The sequence below is a fragment of the Trachurus japonicus genome, chromosome 15 (assembly GCF_045865225.1).
Source record: "Trachurus japonicus isolate A0001 chromosome 15, Traja_1.0".
NCBI lineage: Eukaryota > Metazoa > Chordata > Actinopteri > Carangiformes > Carangidae > Trachurus > Trachurus japonicus.
The window spans coordinates 21,079,929-21,094,177 of record NC_140921.1 but is presented as its reverse complement, the minus strand read 5'-3'; the positions used below and the strand labels follow the sequence as shown (position 1 = coordinate 21,094,177).

Below are 14,249 nucleotides of genomic sequence, written 5' to 3'. Positions count from 1 at the left end.
TTCTCTGAAAGTAAAGGGAGTGGAGCTGTATAGCCTTTGAGGACTTGCTGTCTTTGCAGCTCAACCCTAACCCTAACCTAACCCTGTGCATACTGTGCTCTACAGCTTTACAGTATCTCATAACCTAAACCTGAGATATCTAACCTGTGAAGCCACTGTGATATATAACTTGAGATGTAAATTATGGTATCAATAGTTTTATTTTAAATAGGATAACATTGAAAATTCTTGCTCATACCAACTATGCAACCGTTAAACAATCAACAATTTTTTGTTGGTTATAATTGAACACAATTTACAGAATTACATTTTAGAAAGTACATTTTTGTATACATGAAAAAAAAGAAAAGAAAGAAAGAAAACCTTTCAATATGTCAATAGCTTTGGTTCAATAACTTAGGTCGAGCACACTAAGACACACTAAGGTCATTTTCATGTTGTGCCTGCACTGGCATGACTTAATACATTTTTCACACCTAACTGAGAAACTGCATGTCTTGACTTGCTCTTTAACAGGATGGTGCTATAAAGCTCTGTGCTTAATTAAGGGGATTGAAAAGAGAGTACTGTAGCTCTGTATATTTGATGGATAGTCAATTATTGAAACCACTGCAAATCTTATTTAGTCTTAACCAAAGTCTTCAAGAAAACATTTTATTAACTTTGTTTGAATGTCTGTACTGTAGAAGAACACTGCACTCATGTCAGTGAGATGTGAATGGGAATAGGGTGAAAGGGTTAAAGCTGAGTGTTGATCTCTGGGGTTTCTCACCCTGACATCGAGCCCATACAGCCCCAGCAGTCCACCCCCCTCCCCCCCTTCACATGTACACGGATGTAATTCCTCACCCATGTGTGCAAAAACGCTCCCTCTGTACTCTCAAAAATGGGAGGATGAAGAAGAGCTGAGCAGGACTTTTAACTGCATCACAGAAAAATGAAATATGCATCTTTCTAATAATGTTCTACTAAATTTAGGAGGAAGAAAGCAGTTTTGTCCCAAACATCTGACTGAATGTGCATGACAAATAGAGAAAAGTGTTGATTTAGCACAGGAAGAAAAGGAATGGGCTTTTGGGATTAATTGTGAATGATATTATGAAGTAAATATTGTTGGTGGATGTTAGATATTCAACAGATCTGTTGCTGGACTTTAAAGCGTAAATCTCTGCTTTCCTGACTTTCTCAGGAATCTCAGGTACATGTTTTTTTTTCTTTAAAAAAAATAAATAAAAACCTATATAAAGTTTCTGTGGAATTGATGAACATTTTATCAGGACCAACTAGACCACTGATGTCTCAACTAAAACTGCCCCTTATATTACCGGGGACCTCCTTTAATTTGAAGCAACCCTGGAGGCCCCTAGACTTTATGAACCACTTGTGAAGATATTTTTTAAATGTGCCTACTGAGGAATTTCCCGTTGTGGCTTCTACTGTATGGAAAAAAACAAAACTAAAGGACACGGCACCCAAAGTGTGACAACTTAAAAAACAACAACATAAAGAACAGTGTTGGTGAGCTACGAGCAACATAGTGCAAAAGCACAACAATGACATTTTTATTGTCATGTTCAAGGCCTCAGAGCAGAAGCCTCCTGAGGGACCTGGACATGATATGGAAAGTTGTGCATCTGCATTGTGTGCACAACAGACTTTTCATTCACTCATTTTCATTTCATTTTTGAAATAATCTGGAATACCACAACTCAAACAGCATCACTGTAGTAAAAAACAAACACTGCATTTATTTATTTACATGTAAAATCTTGTTTGCTTTCTCATTTACACTATAAACATTATTCAGCTGTACATTTATTTATTTATGTTTTGCTAATGGCTATGAATATTATTGACTTGTGCTTAATATAAGCAGATTAAAATAGTTTTAAAAGGATAAATATACTTATCCTGCTATGCTGCTATGCTGAGCAAAAGCATATGGTAAACTTGAAGGAAAACCAACCAAATATAAAAAATAAACATATTAATTTTGTTGTTTGAAATACAAAAGAATAGGAAATCTAAGTAACCTTTAGAAATATTAAATTAAAAAGTACAATTTTGAAGGGTGGATTCAACTCAAAGTCAATGTTGAAATTTATGAGCCAAATTAAAAGTGAAAATGAAATGAATTCAAGCTCCCTGAAAACAACAGCTGTGGGTGGCCCTGATAAATGTGATTTTTAAACAAATAAAACCAAATGTTTCATTCTTCATGTCTTTCCCAGATCGCAGAGACACTTCCATCAGAGGGACGGAGGTGTGATAGGGGTCCAGGCGGAAGGAAGTCGCCCCTGTGGGGACGTGTCATACTGGGCTGTGTCATGCACCTCTGTGGCTGTGTCATACATGGGAGAGCCAGACGAGGGCGCTGTGACTGAGTAAGACAGGCCTGTGTAGTGGTTGCTGGACCCTCGGAGGAATTGGGAGCTCAGGCCGTTGTTTATCCCTCCATTCTGAGACACGGGAGTCAGGGGCGAGTTCCCCACAGACCACAGGCTGGTGTACTGACTGTACAGAGAGACGGACAGAGAACATCTTACTCTTCTTCTCTTATGTTGTCCTAGAGGTGTTTCTCAGGCAAACATCAAATTGTTTCAAATCTATAAGTTATCAGTCTATACAGTATATTGATATATATTTGAGTTAAATATGACAAACAATGTTAAATCATGGTTTCCAAAAACAAGTTGTTACATAATGGAGCTGTTTATGGAGAAATAGACACTTTGTAGACAACTTTCTAATTTAGTTATTTTCTCCATCTCTACCATCTTCCTCATGTTTCTGAGCTTGTGCAATAAAAATAAAAGAAGGAAACTGCACAAACCTAGAGTTGGTAGCAGAGGTAGAATTGTGGGCCATGGGCATCATGCTGGAGTGTGTTGGCATCTGCAGACCGGACCAGTTATCATGACTTGACAGCATCGTTAGACAGGCTGAGGAGTTATCGGAGTAACCAGCTACAAACAGAAGCAGCAGGGTTAAGAGGGTACACAGGTAACAGGTGGTTTTAGATATAAGAAATCAAATCTTTTACTAATAAAACTGTTATTTTCTCACTGAAGTTGTGAGATTCTCTGATATCAGTGTGACAGTTAAAGGTGTGAATCCTCTGCACATACATTCCCCATCTGAACCCCGGTCATTTACAGCTCTGTGGCTCCTCTCTCACAAAAGCCCAAGGAATGCAAAACATTCCTCGCTCAACAACATTTGTTTGAGTTTCTTGTTAATAGCTGGGGAGGAAGTGGTGTAATTCCTGGATGCATGAAGGTTAAAGGTGGAGGAGGGCACTTACTGGGCGAGTTGGCCCGATGGGTGTACGGGGTGGTGTAAGGGGCAGAGCGGTGGTTCCTCAGGGTGGAGTAGCGCTCACAACCATGGGATGAAGAGAGGGTGATGGGGCCCCCAAACTGGCTGTGGGGACTAGTTGGAGTGCAGAGGGAGCTTGTGCTAGGAATAAACCAGCCACCTACTGGCTCCACAGAGGACAAGAGACATGATGGGCACCGAATAATGTACCAGTCTGAGACTAATTTAATTTAAAAATTGAAAATTAAAGAAATAAATACTGATTTATACTCACGTTGAGAGTAAGTTGACTGTTGGTTTTCATTGGCATCTTCTCTCATGTCTTTGATGTCACTTCTGCAAAATTAAAATTCATTAATTTCTACCAGACATCTTGTTGGAACTAACTTTTACTTATCTTGAAGACATTCTACAAGTAGTCTCACCTCTCCTTTGCGTCCAGGAAGGCCTTGGCAAAAGGATTGTACTTTATTTTAAGAGAAGTTACCTAAAAACCAAAAATAGACGGACAAAAATAATTAGGACGGTATTTGGGGGTAATTATAATCCCAGAAAATCAAATCAAAACGTGCGTAAATACCGTGCTTAAATTACGCATAGTTTTTACGCGCATATACGAAACATTATTCACAATTATTGATTGCTTATTAGGAGTGTGTTAGTTCAAAAAAAAAAAAAAAAAAAGCTTTATTACCAACCTCTTCGTTTTGGTATGCTGTCACTGCGATGAACTGTGTCTCTGGGAAAGAGTGGCTGGTGATCATCCTCCTTGGGCCTCCCACGCGCACTATATGGATGCGTGGCTCATACTTGTGCAAGGAGTTTAACATTATCTGAGAAAAAAACAACAAAAAACAAACAAAAAAACATGATAATTCCATGTCACCAAGATATAATTTTATATTTTTTTATTGTAAGAATGAATTTAAATGAGACAAATATAAAAAGACAAAGACGATGAAAGACACAAAAAAGTAAAGCATCAAACATCCTGTCGCCTCCTTACCTGACCTCCACCGTTGAGTTTATTGGTGAGTTTGACTTTACTAAACGACACCGGAGCTTTCATCCAGTGCGCTCCGAAGTTTGGAGAGTCCGGGTGGATGTACACGCAGCTGGGAGTCTGAGGCTCAGGCTTTCCACCGGGGACCCACTCTCCGTTCACATATTTCCACCTGTGGTTGTCCGCAGATACAAAGTCCAGCAAAATCGAATACATTGCGTTCGGGTCTAGTCCAGACACGTTCACTTTCAGCACAGGAAACATGCGCCTGATGAAAGGGAGAATACCAAAATAAATATTTATACTATTAGCTTTAAAAGTATGGTGTTGAACTTTTGTGGTTATAGATATTAAAACACTCTGTGCGCAGTTGAACTCACCTGCCGTTCTTTGTCACTATCATTTCATTAATAAGATTCTTAAACTTTTGCCATAGCTCGTTCTCATCCAGGGAGACTTTCAGTTCCCTCTCCGTGGGGTCGCCCTTCTCGCTGCCGGCCTGCAGCTCGCTCTCCACCGCACTGAGGAGGTGATCCACCCGGTACTGGCTGGCCTTACCGGGGCACTCTCCCGCGCCCGTAGCCATCCTGTCCAGCAGCTCCAGGGCGCAACAGTTGTAATCACAGAGCTTACTGACAAAAAATAAATAAATCTGACCCAGAATTTGCTTCTTCTTATTTTCGTGTCTCCACAAACAACGTTTTTCTACGGACGCGGAACGTCACGCACTGCTCCTGATTATATAGGCAGAAGAGACGCTCCATCTCCGGACGGCGGTCTGGAGCAGAGGTGGTTGGTTCCTGTCCCCTTTGATCTTTGCGGGCTTGGTGCTGATTGGCTGGGGGCGGCCATATCATTCAGGGCCACAGGATGACAGCGTTTTGAATAAAGAAGTTTAGCCTACTTTATTACATCAACCTGCAAATATTGACACTTAGATCAAAGCCACACCTGCAGAAATGAAACCACCAGGCGGGCCGGGACTGGCCCTCAGCCTCACAGGACTTAGATATCAGTCAATTTGTGTTCGATTCAGCTTCAGCTGCTTTTTGGCACAAACCCGTTGTTATCCAAAAGGGATTAAAACTCAAAGATCAGGAGGATGACGTGAAGATGTGCCTTCCTCGGGATGAACACGTACATTTTTGTTCATTATGATCCACCATCCTGCTACTGTGGATAACTTAATCAATAACATGTTAAACCAAATTAACTACTCTGACTGAAGTTTGCAAAAACAAAACAATAATGCACAGGTGTTTTTTTTGTGTGTGTGTTTGTTTTTTTCTTTTTACTTCTTCTTACTCCTGTTTACAGATATTTTTGACAAGAAATATAAAGCACATTTGACTTGTGATTTAATTATTTTATTACAAACTTTTATTTTTATGTCACTAAACTGATTATTGATTCTTATTACAGTTTCAACTTTGATGGACTTTCACTTTTATTCAGGAAAAACTACCACATAATTTGACTTTATTCTCAATATAACTGAATTAAAATGACAATTTTACTATAATAACACTATATTTTTGTTGTCATGCAATGCAGTTATATAACATTGTAAAGAACATACAGAGACATTACATTACGTTCCCTATAGGTGCTACAGTATGGTGGTGATGTCTTCAGTGATCTGTGTTGTCTGTGTAATTACTCCACAGTTTAAACCCTTTGTCAATGATCTAAAGTGAGAACAGAGAAAAATTTAAATTAAAAGACCACGCAATCTTGACCAAAAATTATTTCAATTGAAGATGTATATTTACCTGGATGTTCTTTTGCTGACACACGTCTTCGAGGGATAAGGGATCAGGTGTTTTACGTTGGCAAATTGCTGTGTGCAAAACCGGAGACTCAAAACACTGGTGGCTGCCAAGGAAACACCCAGTCATGAAGCATGCCAAGACTGACAATCAGTCTTTTGTTTCTATTAAACAAATGAAAAAAAACAAGATTGTGCATATTTGTGTTCACCCACCTAGCTGAGGTCATTCTGGTCAGCTGCTGGGGATGGATAGGGCGGTCATTCTGGACACTGATTGGTTGTTTCGGTTTGGTTGAGTGGAGAAGCGGCTGCTTGGTTTGTCTTGTCTTCCCTTCTTTGGAGTTAAGAGCCGGAAGCATCTATGAAAGAACAAGAAAGGAGCAACATATCAACTGATTTACATCCATACACATAGTACAGCAGCATCACGCTTACAAATAACCACTGTATGCCTGTAATTCTGTTCACTGTGACCTGTTGTCATGAAGTCTTTGAAACAGAAGAAAACAAACCAAATGTTAAAGGCAGATACTGTGTGACAGCCACATGTTAGCTTCCATAGAGCTCTGTGGTGTTGTGCTGTGTTGTGTTGTGGCTGGTTTGTGTTACTAACCAGATCTTGGACGCCTCGTTCCTCCTGCCAGCACAGCGAGTCTGTCTCTCTGTCCAACAGTCTGGACCAGAGTTCACAGCAAGCAGAGAAAAACAAACCCCTCTCAGTTTAAAGAGCACTTAAAAGACTTCTTGAATATGCTTCTGATCTCCTGTCTCCACACTGGGCCTGAATGTTACTTCTTCAAAACCAAATATGAACTTAAAAAGAAAAAAAAAATCTCAATGTTAGTGCATCATTTTTTTGTGTTTCTGTCTGTCTGCTGAATTACCGACCTTTTGGAGAAAGCCATGTTGGTTAAGCAAAGATCTCGCATCTGTCTCAGCCGACTCAAGTAAATCTCTGCTTTCCTGCTCTTCTCAGGAATCTCAGGAATAATCTGGTTTGAGAAAGTGGAGCATATGAGCATTTTACTCTCTGCTGCCTTGTCCTGGCTATCACACCGTGTAACCATAAAAGAGGCAACATCAGTGGCTGACCTACCAAATCAGGCATCTTGCTTTGGAAGTTTCTCATAATGTTCGGCTGTAGTGTTGCAAATGTGGGAACTTTCATCTGTGGGAAGTATATATTACATTCATTCATCATTTCCTTTTCCATTAAAAAAGACATCCCCGGCCTTGTGTATGAGGTGAAATGACCATGGTGTAAAAGTCAGAGGTGTCATAGCCAGCGTTATTTCCCACAGTCCTAGTGTCCCATTTGGCACCTTCCTCTCCTCTAACACCCCACCCAGCGCTAACTGTCGCACTCGGCCACTTCCTGATATGAAACTGCAGCACTATTACTTAAGGTTACTGCTCTATAGGGTACTATAGATCCCCAGGCCTATTACTCCTACCCTCAAACAATAAAATGCAGGTGCAAGTCAAATAAAAACTTTGAAGCGTGTATTCACCTTGCTTCCTTTTTAAAAGTTAAAAGACCAATACAGTGTTTTTGCATCTTGCAACCCCTTTGACTTTCCCGCTAACCATGCTCATTGGTGGATTGTTGAAAGTCAACTTAGATTATGAAACACACATTTGCTGAAGTGCACTGCGAACATACTGTTATATTATAATAAACCTATAAGGGAAACCATGTGGAAAACATAAAAGTCATATTTACTATTCACAATTTGTTGTAAACTGGCAAAATGCAGACATATTTATCAAATGACTACTAAACACAGAAAAAACATGAATGTAACAAAAATGCAAAAATGAGCATGGACTAGAACCAACACCTGCCTGATGGTGTTTTTGCAAGTATCAATGGGACTCTGGGGAGTGAATGAATTGTATCCCTCCATAATAATGTTAGAGAAACACAAGCAGAGGTGAAGAGGCTTAAACTATAAATCACATAATAATAAGTGAACCAAATGAAAATGAATGAAAAACTAAAATACCTCCCTCATCCCTTGCAGAGCATACAAAATGAAAGTACTGTATGGTGTTTATGGTTTCCTAACTTTGCTGTAGTTCCAACGAATATATGTCCACACAAACACTCACAGCCTGAACCTTGGATTGACACCCCGAGGACGTCAATAGTGGGGACAGGCCTCTCCGGCAGCGGTGGATCTGAGATGTCAACACAAAGCTGCTGTGCGTAATTCTTTGACCAGCCTTGTCTGACCACTGTTTGCCTTCTCCTGCTCTCCCTCCATCCAGGCTCATCGTCTGTTTGCTTGGGCCCAGTTTGACATGGAGGTGAGAGAAAAATGAGTCCTGCGTGTTTGTCCGTATATGCTCATCTCAGCACCTGAGCATAACCTCATCTCCGATGTTCTTGTTTTTCTCTCTCTCTCTTTTTTTTTTTTTAAACTTCACCAGACTCTCTACTATCACTGCAAAGACTTGGAATAGTGCTCTGTATGGCTCCACCATCTCTTAGTAACCCATTCTTCATGCCAAGCTGAGATAACCAAAGCCAGGGAAAGTTGCACAGAGCCCACTGAAAGAAAGTCAATAAGTATATTTCCCAAAATGTCAACTTTTCCTTGTTGAGGGGTATCATGGGAAAGGTGAAAAGAGTTGCTAAAACAGATTATTGATCTTGCAGTCTCACTGCTGAGTGTATTCTAATAGGGAGGTTTATGCATGTTGGATGATCACTGCTCCAGGTGTGTTTGCCCTTGTGAAGAGGGATTACTGCCCCTGTGATTCTGAGACTAACCTTGGGAAACATTTGCTCAGTTGTATCGTCCTCCTGGCTGCCTCTAAAGACCAGCTCCACCAAACTCTCCGCTGAACCAGACTCTTGCTCTAATAACCTGCACATACACATTGAAATGATGTTAAAGCTGGTATAACAAAACAAAATCGACACTAACCCAACAGACAATGACTGAAAAAATAAAACCCATCACCCCTTAACGGACGTGTAATAACATCTTTATCGGCCTACTTGCTGCTGTGGTGTGTGACCTGCGCACAAAATGTCAGGTTGTTAATATATTCCTAACGGTGTGCTACTTCTCAAGAGTAGCCTTAGTGCGGTGCAGCTCACACCCGATAACACTGCGCACTCGGGTGACAACACACTTTGTCTGCTGGGTGCAAACTGGCTCCAGGGAGGACTCCTGAGCAAGGCAGCGTTTACTCACAGGACAGTGCAGCAGGTAACAGATCTATACAAACCCCACAAGCTGCACAGGATGCAGGTGGAGGAGGGAGGATGCTGACCTCTGCACTCATGTTATGTACAATATTAGTGATGACATGTTAACAGGAGATGCTGTAGAAGGTTGGTTATGAAAAGACTCCATTAACACATCATGAGTGTTACCCCATTAGGATGCTACTAAATAAGAGGCAGCTGGACCAGCCCTGCCTTATGTACATTTTCCACTCATTGAGGTCAATTTATAGTAATAGACATGGTATGTTCTGGTAAATCTAATTTTGTAGATCTGTACTGCACACTTGTGAAATTCAACATGTTGAAGAGACCATGACCAGATGGCCACAAAGATAGCAAATTACTGCCTCAACTGTCCAATAAATCAGAGCAGCTAATAATGATTATATAAATAGCCACAAAGCAGGACAGATTGGATAAATTGGCTCATTAGTTTAAAAAAAATAACCAAGGACTGTGCCGACTCCATATTTTGGCTTTGGTTCTAATTGCTTTTATTTTGGGTATTTCTCATGCTTGAGGGGAATGTGCTTATGGCACATGGCGGGTTGTTGGGTGTACGAGGGTGGGGGGGCGGGGGGCACTGGTGTCTCGCCATGTTTGTCTGTGGAGCGGTGAGATTTCACACTGATGGAAGACTTGTCAGCGCAGGCCTTCATTCGTCTTCTTACCAAGCTCCTAATGTCCCCGAGCCAGCGTGCTGCTCGCCGGTGGCAGCCTCGTACTAACAACATACATGCTCCTACTAAACAGAGTTCAGCCCTAATTAACAACAGTATAACACCCTCCTGTTACACATTCACAACATGTAAACACAGAGGACGGCGAGGGGGATATGAACAGATGCACCCATTTACATGGGATCTGGGGGACATTCCTTGGAGACGAATGTCTTCACATCATAAGGAAAAACAGTGATGTAGAATATCTGAAATGGTCTTTTAATTGTTTGTGTTTTGTGTCACTGGTCCACACAAGTAAGAACATGCTGTTTATAATATATATACAAATATTCCTGAATCAATATAATACATGTTTTGACTGTATTACAAGATCTCCAACTAGAAATGTTTAAATTTGGAAGAAGACTTTGTCTTTAGTGCAGCAGCTACAGGTTCAAATCCGACTTGTGACTCTTTACTGCATGTCAAACCACCTCTCTATCCACTGTCCTACAATAATAGAGGTTAAATGCACTCCAAAATAAATTAAAACTAAAAGAAATAGTGGGGAAGTGGTCACTGAAACTAAAGTGCTGGAAGAAGTTTTCAGTTTAAGCACTGAGTGAAGCTGAAATGATGGTTCATATTTGGGGAAATACTGAGCTAGAGGAGAGAGGTCAAGCAAAAAATGAGAGGTGGTGGCTCAGTTGGACAGATAGAAAGACAGTCAAAACGTTGGATGAAGGGATTCTCAAAAAGGTTCCCTTGTAATTAAAGAATGCCATATTGATTGTTTTTGTAACCGCTGCTGAATACTTACATAACTGATGATGAGTGGAACCACAACACAACTCAAATTCACAGGCTCTGAGATTATCTCTGTCACTTTTGGTAAATGGAGCACTGTTTGCCTGGAAGCCTGTAAAGCTTTAAAAGAGAAGAAACTCTCCAAACATTTCAACATCTGCTCACAGTGCTGGCATGAAGTGACACCACTGCCCCAATTGCTATATCTCTTTTGTAGTGGGCATAATTACAACATTTCCCCCTCCTCCCCCCGGATGATGTTTGCAAGAGTCAGAGCGGCCGTCCAAGGAGGTGAGCCTCCACAACAGAGGGTCAGATTGTGTTTGGTCATCTCACTTCGACGTGAGTAATCAGCACCGTCCTGCAGGGAGGTCCGTGCTAAACAAGCCTGCAGCGGAGTCTGTGTTTGCTCTTGAAGGCAACGCAAACAAAAGATCCAGAGAACCCACAGCTTTAGACCAGAAGCCTCTGCAGCTGAGTACCATCTCTCTGTCAGCTCGCCACCAATACTGGAACTATCGCTCCAACGTTGGTGCTACATGTAGGAGAACATGGCTTTATATGACCAAAGCAGCAGTGGCAGTGATATTTGGAAATATGTTTGATGGAAGTTTTGACCAACTTGATAAATCACCAAAATATGAATTGTACATGTTGTAAATGCACTAATACTCAATCTGATTATAACAATTGCAGACTTGTTGGAGTGTAGGTCGTTACAACCTGGAGTGGAAAACATTGTCCTTGTGTCCTCTGTCTTCAACAGTGCCTGGATGTTCTTCTGTAGCCTTGTACTGAGGATGGGCTGCAGACTGGCTCTTTAGCGCTGTTAACATTACAACAACATACAAGCATAGTCACATGCAAGTGTTTTCCAATATACAATCTAAGAAGGACACCAATGGTATTGTGTATGGATCTGAGACTTAACTCTTTTTCTTGATGTCTTGCAGACTTCTCTGAAGCTGTGATGGGTGACCATTATACTTGATGCACCTATAAAACTCCTCCAAGTCGTGATGGGTTTTCATATGTCCACGCTCAGCTAACTGCCTCTGGAGTTCAAATATCTCAGAGAAAAATGCAGCAACAGGAGATGAAACCTCACAAAAGAGGGACAAACCCTATATTTGAAATCAAATGCCACATTTCTTTTTTTTTCTTTCAGTGTTGGGACATACCAGGTGATAACTGGTTTTGGGGAGGGACTTCAGGTATGAGTCATCGTGCTGCAGCTTGGAAAAAGACAGCTTCTTTTGTTTCTAAGTACAGAGGGAAAGTGAAGGAGGCAGACACACAGTCAGAGACGGGAAATGTGGGAATATAAATTTAAAGTGAGCCTTCCTTGTTTCAGGGACTGGGAAACAGAGCACACACAACAAATGAGAAGTAAACAAACAGCCACAGGAAGCCATTCAACTGAGGCAAGGACCAATTAGGCCCCAGCAGGTGTTCCTGCCTCTGCCTGCTTTGGTCCTGCTTCACCTCCGTGTCTGTGACAGAGTCTCTGGATCTGAGCTGAGGAAACAACAGGTAGTTTCATTTGCTGAGCAATTTGAAGCAAAGGATTCCTGCAAGAGGACCTCTAAGTCCTTTATTGTGCTCTCATCACCCCCACTCCACCACCCCAAGTGCAAGTCATTAGAGGGGGGCAATTACATCCTCCTGAAGAAGCTCAGCTTTTACAGGAGGGGAAGATAAGACAGGACCTCTGTCTTGTTAGACCCCCTCTATGCAGGCGGTCTCTGAAGCTTATTGCTCTTTTCACACCCAGACACAACAGAGACAAGACAGTCAAAATCAAAGTCAATCACATGGAGAAAGAAAATGTATGAAAGCAAAGACAAGGCACACCGTCTTGAATCTTGCAAGCAACTGAATACATAATCGTGAAATGCTGCCATAATGAAAGTTTTATACAACTGAGATCATTATAATGTACTTTAATTTAAAAATCAACTGAATTTTCATATTTTAAATTTCCAAAAATTTGGAAAAAATTTCAAAAAGTTCACAAATTATGACAGTAAAGTAATGTGGCCAGTTTAAAAAAAAATAAAGTTTTGGATTTGGAATTGAAGCTCAAACTGGACTGAATAACTGTGATACCAAAACCTCAAATTAAAAATGTTGTAACTTAATGTCTACACTGCACAGAGCATATAGACTCAGAGGATTCAGGCCTGTGATCACATCCACTGTATTCATGTGACTTCAGGGCTAAAAATGATTGTGAAGGTGTTGTGGTCAAAACACACACAGGGTTGATACACGGGTTTGTGTATCATCACACCACAACTGTAACAGGTCATTTGAACAGAGCTGATAAACTTAGCAGATGAATAACTCAACCCATGGTAATAAAATAGAGCTCATTTCAGTGAAACAAACACCACACAAACAGCTGACAGTCTAACAGATACAGTATGGTGTGTAGATGGTGTCTTTTTAAACTAAGACAACAACATTATTTTAATTCAGCCATAAATGAGGCAGACCACTGTTTATTATGTGTGTGTGTGTGTGTGTGTGTGTGTGTGTGTGTGTGTGTGTGTGTGTGTGTGTGTGTGTGTGTGTCCTATAAATTGAATTTTAATTATCATAGACACACAAAAGCTGTTATAGGTTATAGGTGTGATAACTCTAACTCTAACTAACCTCTACAAGACATGACAGAACTTAAATAATAAATACAGACAGAATAATTCACCTGCGTATTCTCAGTGTCTGACTTGGCCCTTGCCTTCTCATCTCTCTCCTGCTGCAGTAATCTCTGTGACTGCACCTTGTCTCTGAGCAGGGCAGCGTAGCGGCAGTAGAGAGCGTCTCTGAGACGGTGCATGTTCCTGTAGGTCTCTAGATGGCGCTGGATGATAGACAAAGAAAATGAAGGCTGCTGACTGGGTGGGAAGTGAGTTGAGAAGAAGCATCCACTGAGTGTGGAGGAGGCAGGGAACATTGTGTCAGTTTAGTGACTGCAGGTAATGACATGATGAAATGACTGATCACAGTGAGGTGCCGATCAAAGGACATCAGTGTGGCTTCTCTGCGAGAGCCGACTGCAGGATCAGTGTGAAACCTCGAGATCTTACATTCAATATTTATCAACCTGCTCCAGCTGAGCCTGACACCGGGCCTCGGCTTCCTGGTCTGGGTCTGGGCCGCTGTGTTGCATCTTCTTCCTCCTCCTCCGGGGCTTAACTTTGACTTTATTTCCTGCCTAACAACAGCAGGAAAAAAAAAACTATTTAGATGCTGTGGGAGTGAATCAGTCAGCTTGCCTCAAGATTATAAAAAGAATGCATTTTTGGTAATCCCTCTCGTCTGCCAGCAGCATCCTCCCACACAACAGCCTGACATTGTGTTCTTGCAGTGCCCAACCAAAAGAAAGAAGAGATACGCAGGAGGAAGATGCCCACTTCCCCTCCTACAGAGCCCTCACCTTTC

General features: G+C 41.3%; 2 protein-coding genes across 2 annotated transcripts; both read right to left on the bottom strand.

Annotated features, from left to right (window-relative positions):
- Nucleotides 1-2,207: 2,207 nt before the first annotated feature.
- On the bottom strand, nucleotides 2,208-4,907 carry tbxtb (T-box transcription factor Tb). The gene is made up of 8 exons (XM_085799023.1): nucleotides 4,702-4,907; nucleotides 4,325-4,589; nucleotides 4,017-4,151; nucleotides 3,744-3,805; nucleotides 3,593-3,654; nucleotides 3,305-3,481; nucleotides 2,834-2,966; nucleotides 2,208-2,514 (listed from the first exon to the last, which is right to left on the bottom strand). Exons 1-8 carry the CDS (start codon nucleotides 4,905-4,907, stop codon nucleotides 2,250-2,252), a joined length of 1,305 nt encoding a protein of 434 aa, XP_085655149.1. The 3' UTR covers nucleotides 2,208-2,249.
- A 1,057-nt stretch (nucleotides 4,908-5,964) lies between these two features.
- LOC146973645 (uncharacterized) lies at nucleotides 5,965-13,688 on the bottom strand. Its single transcript, XM_085799022.1, is given in 11 exon segments — nucleotides 5,965-6,158; nucleotides 6,161-6,211; nucleotides 6,304-6,451; nucleotides 6,706-6,766; nucleotides 6,981-7,084; nucleotides 7,189-7,260; nucleotides 8,869-8,965; nucleotides 11,526-11,628; nucleotides 11,734-11,872; nucleotides 11,984-12,064; nucleotides 13,513-13,688. Coding segments are annotated over 11 exon segments (1,080 nt in total). The 5' UTR covers nucleotides 13,645-13,688; the 3' UTR covers nucleotides 5,965-6,066.
- Between the last annotated feature and the right edge of the window lie 561 nt (nucleotides 13,689-14,249).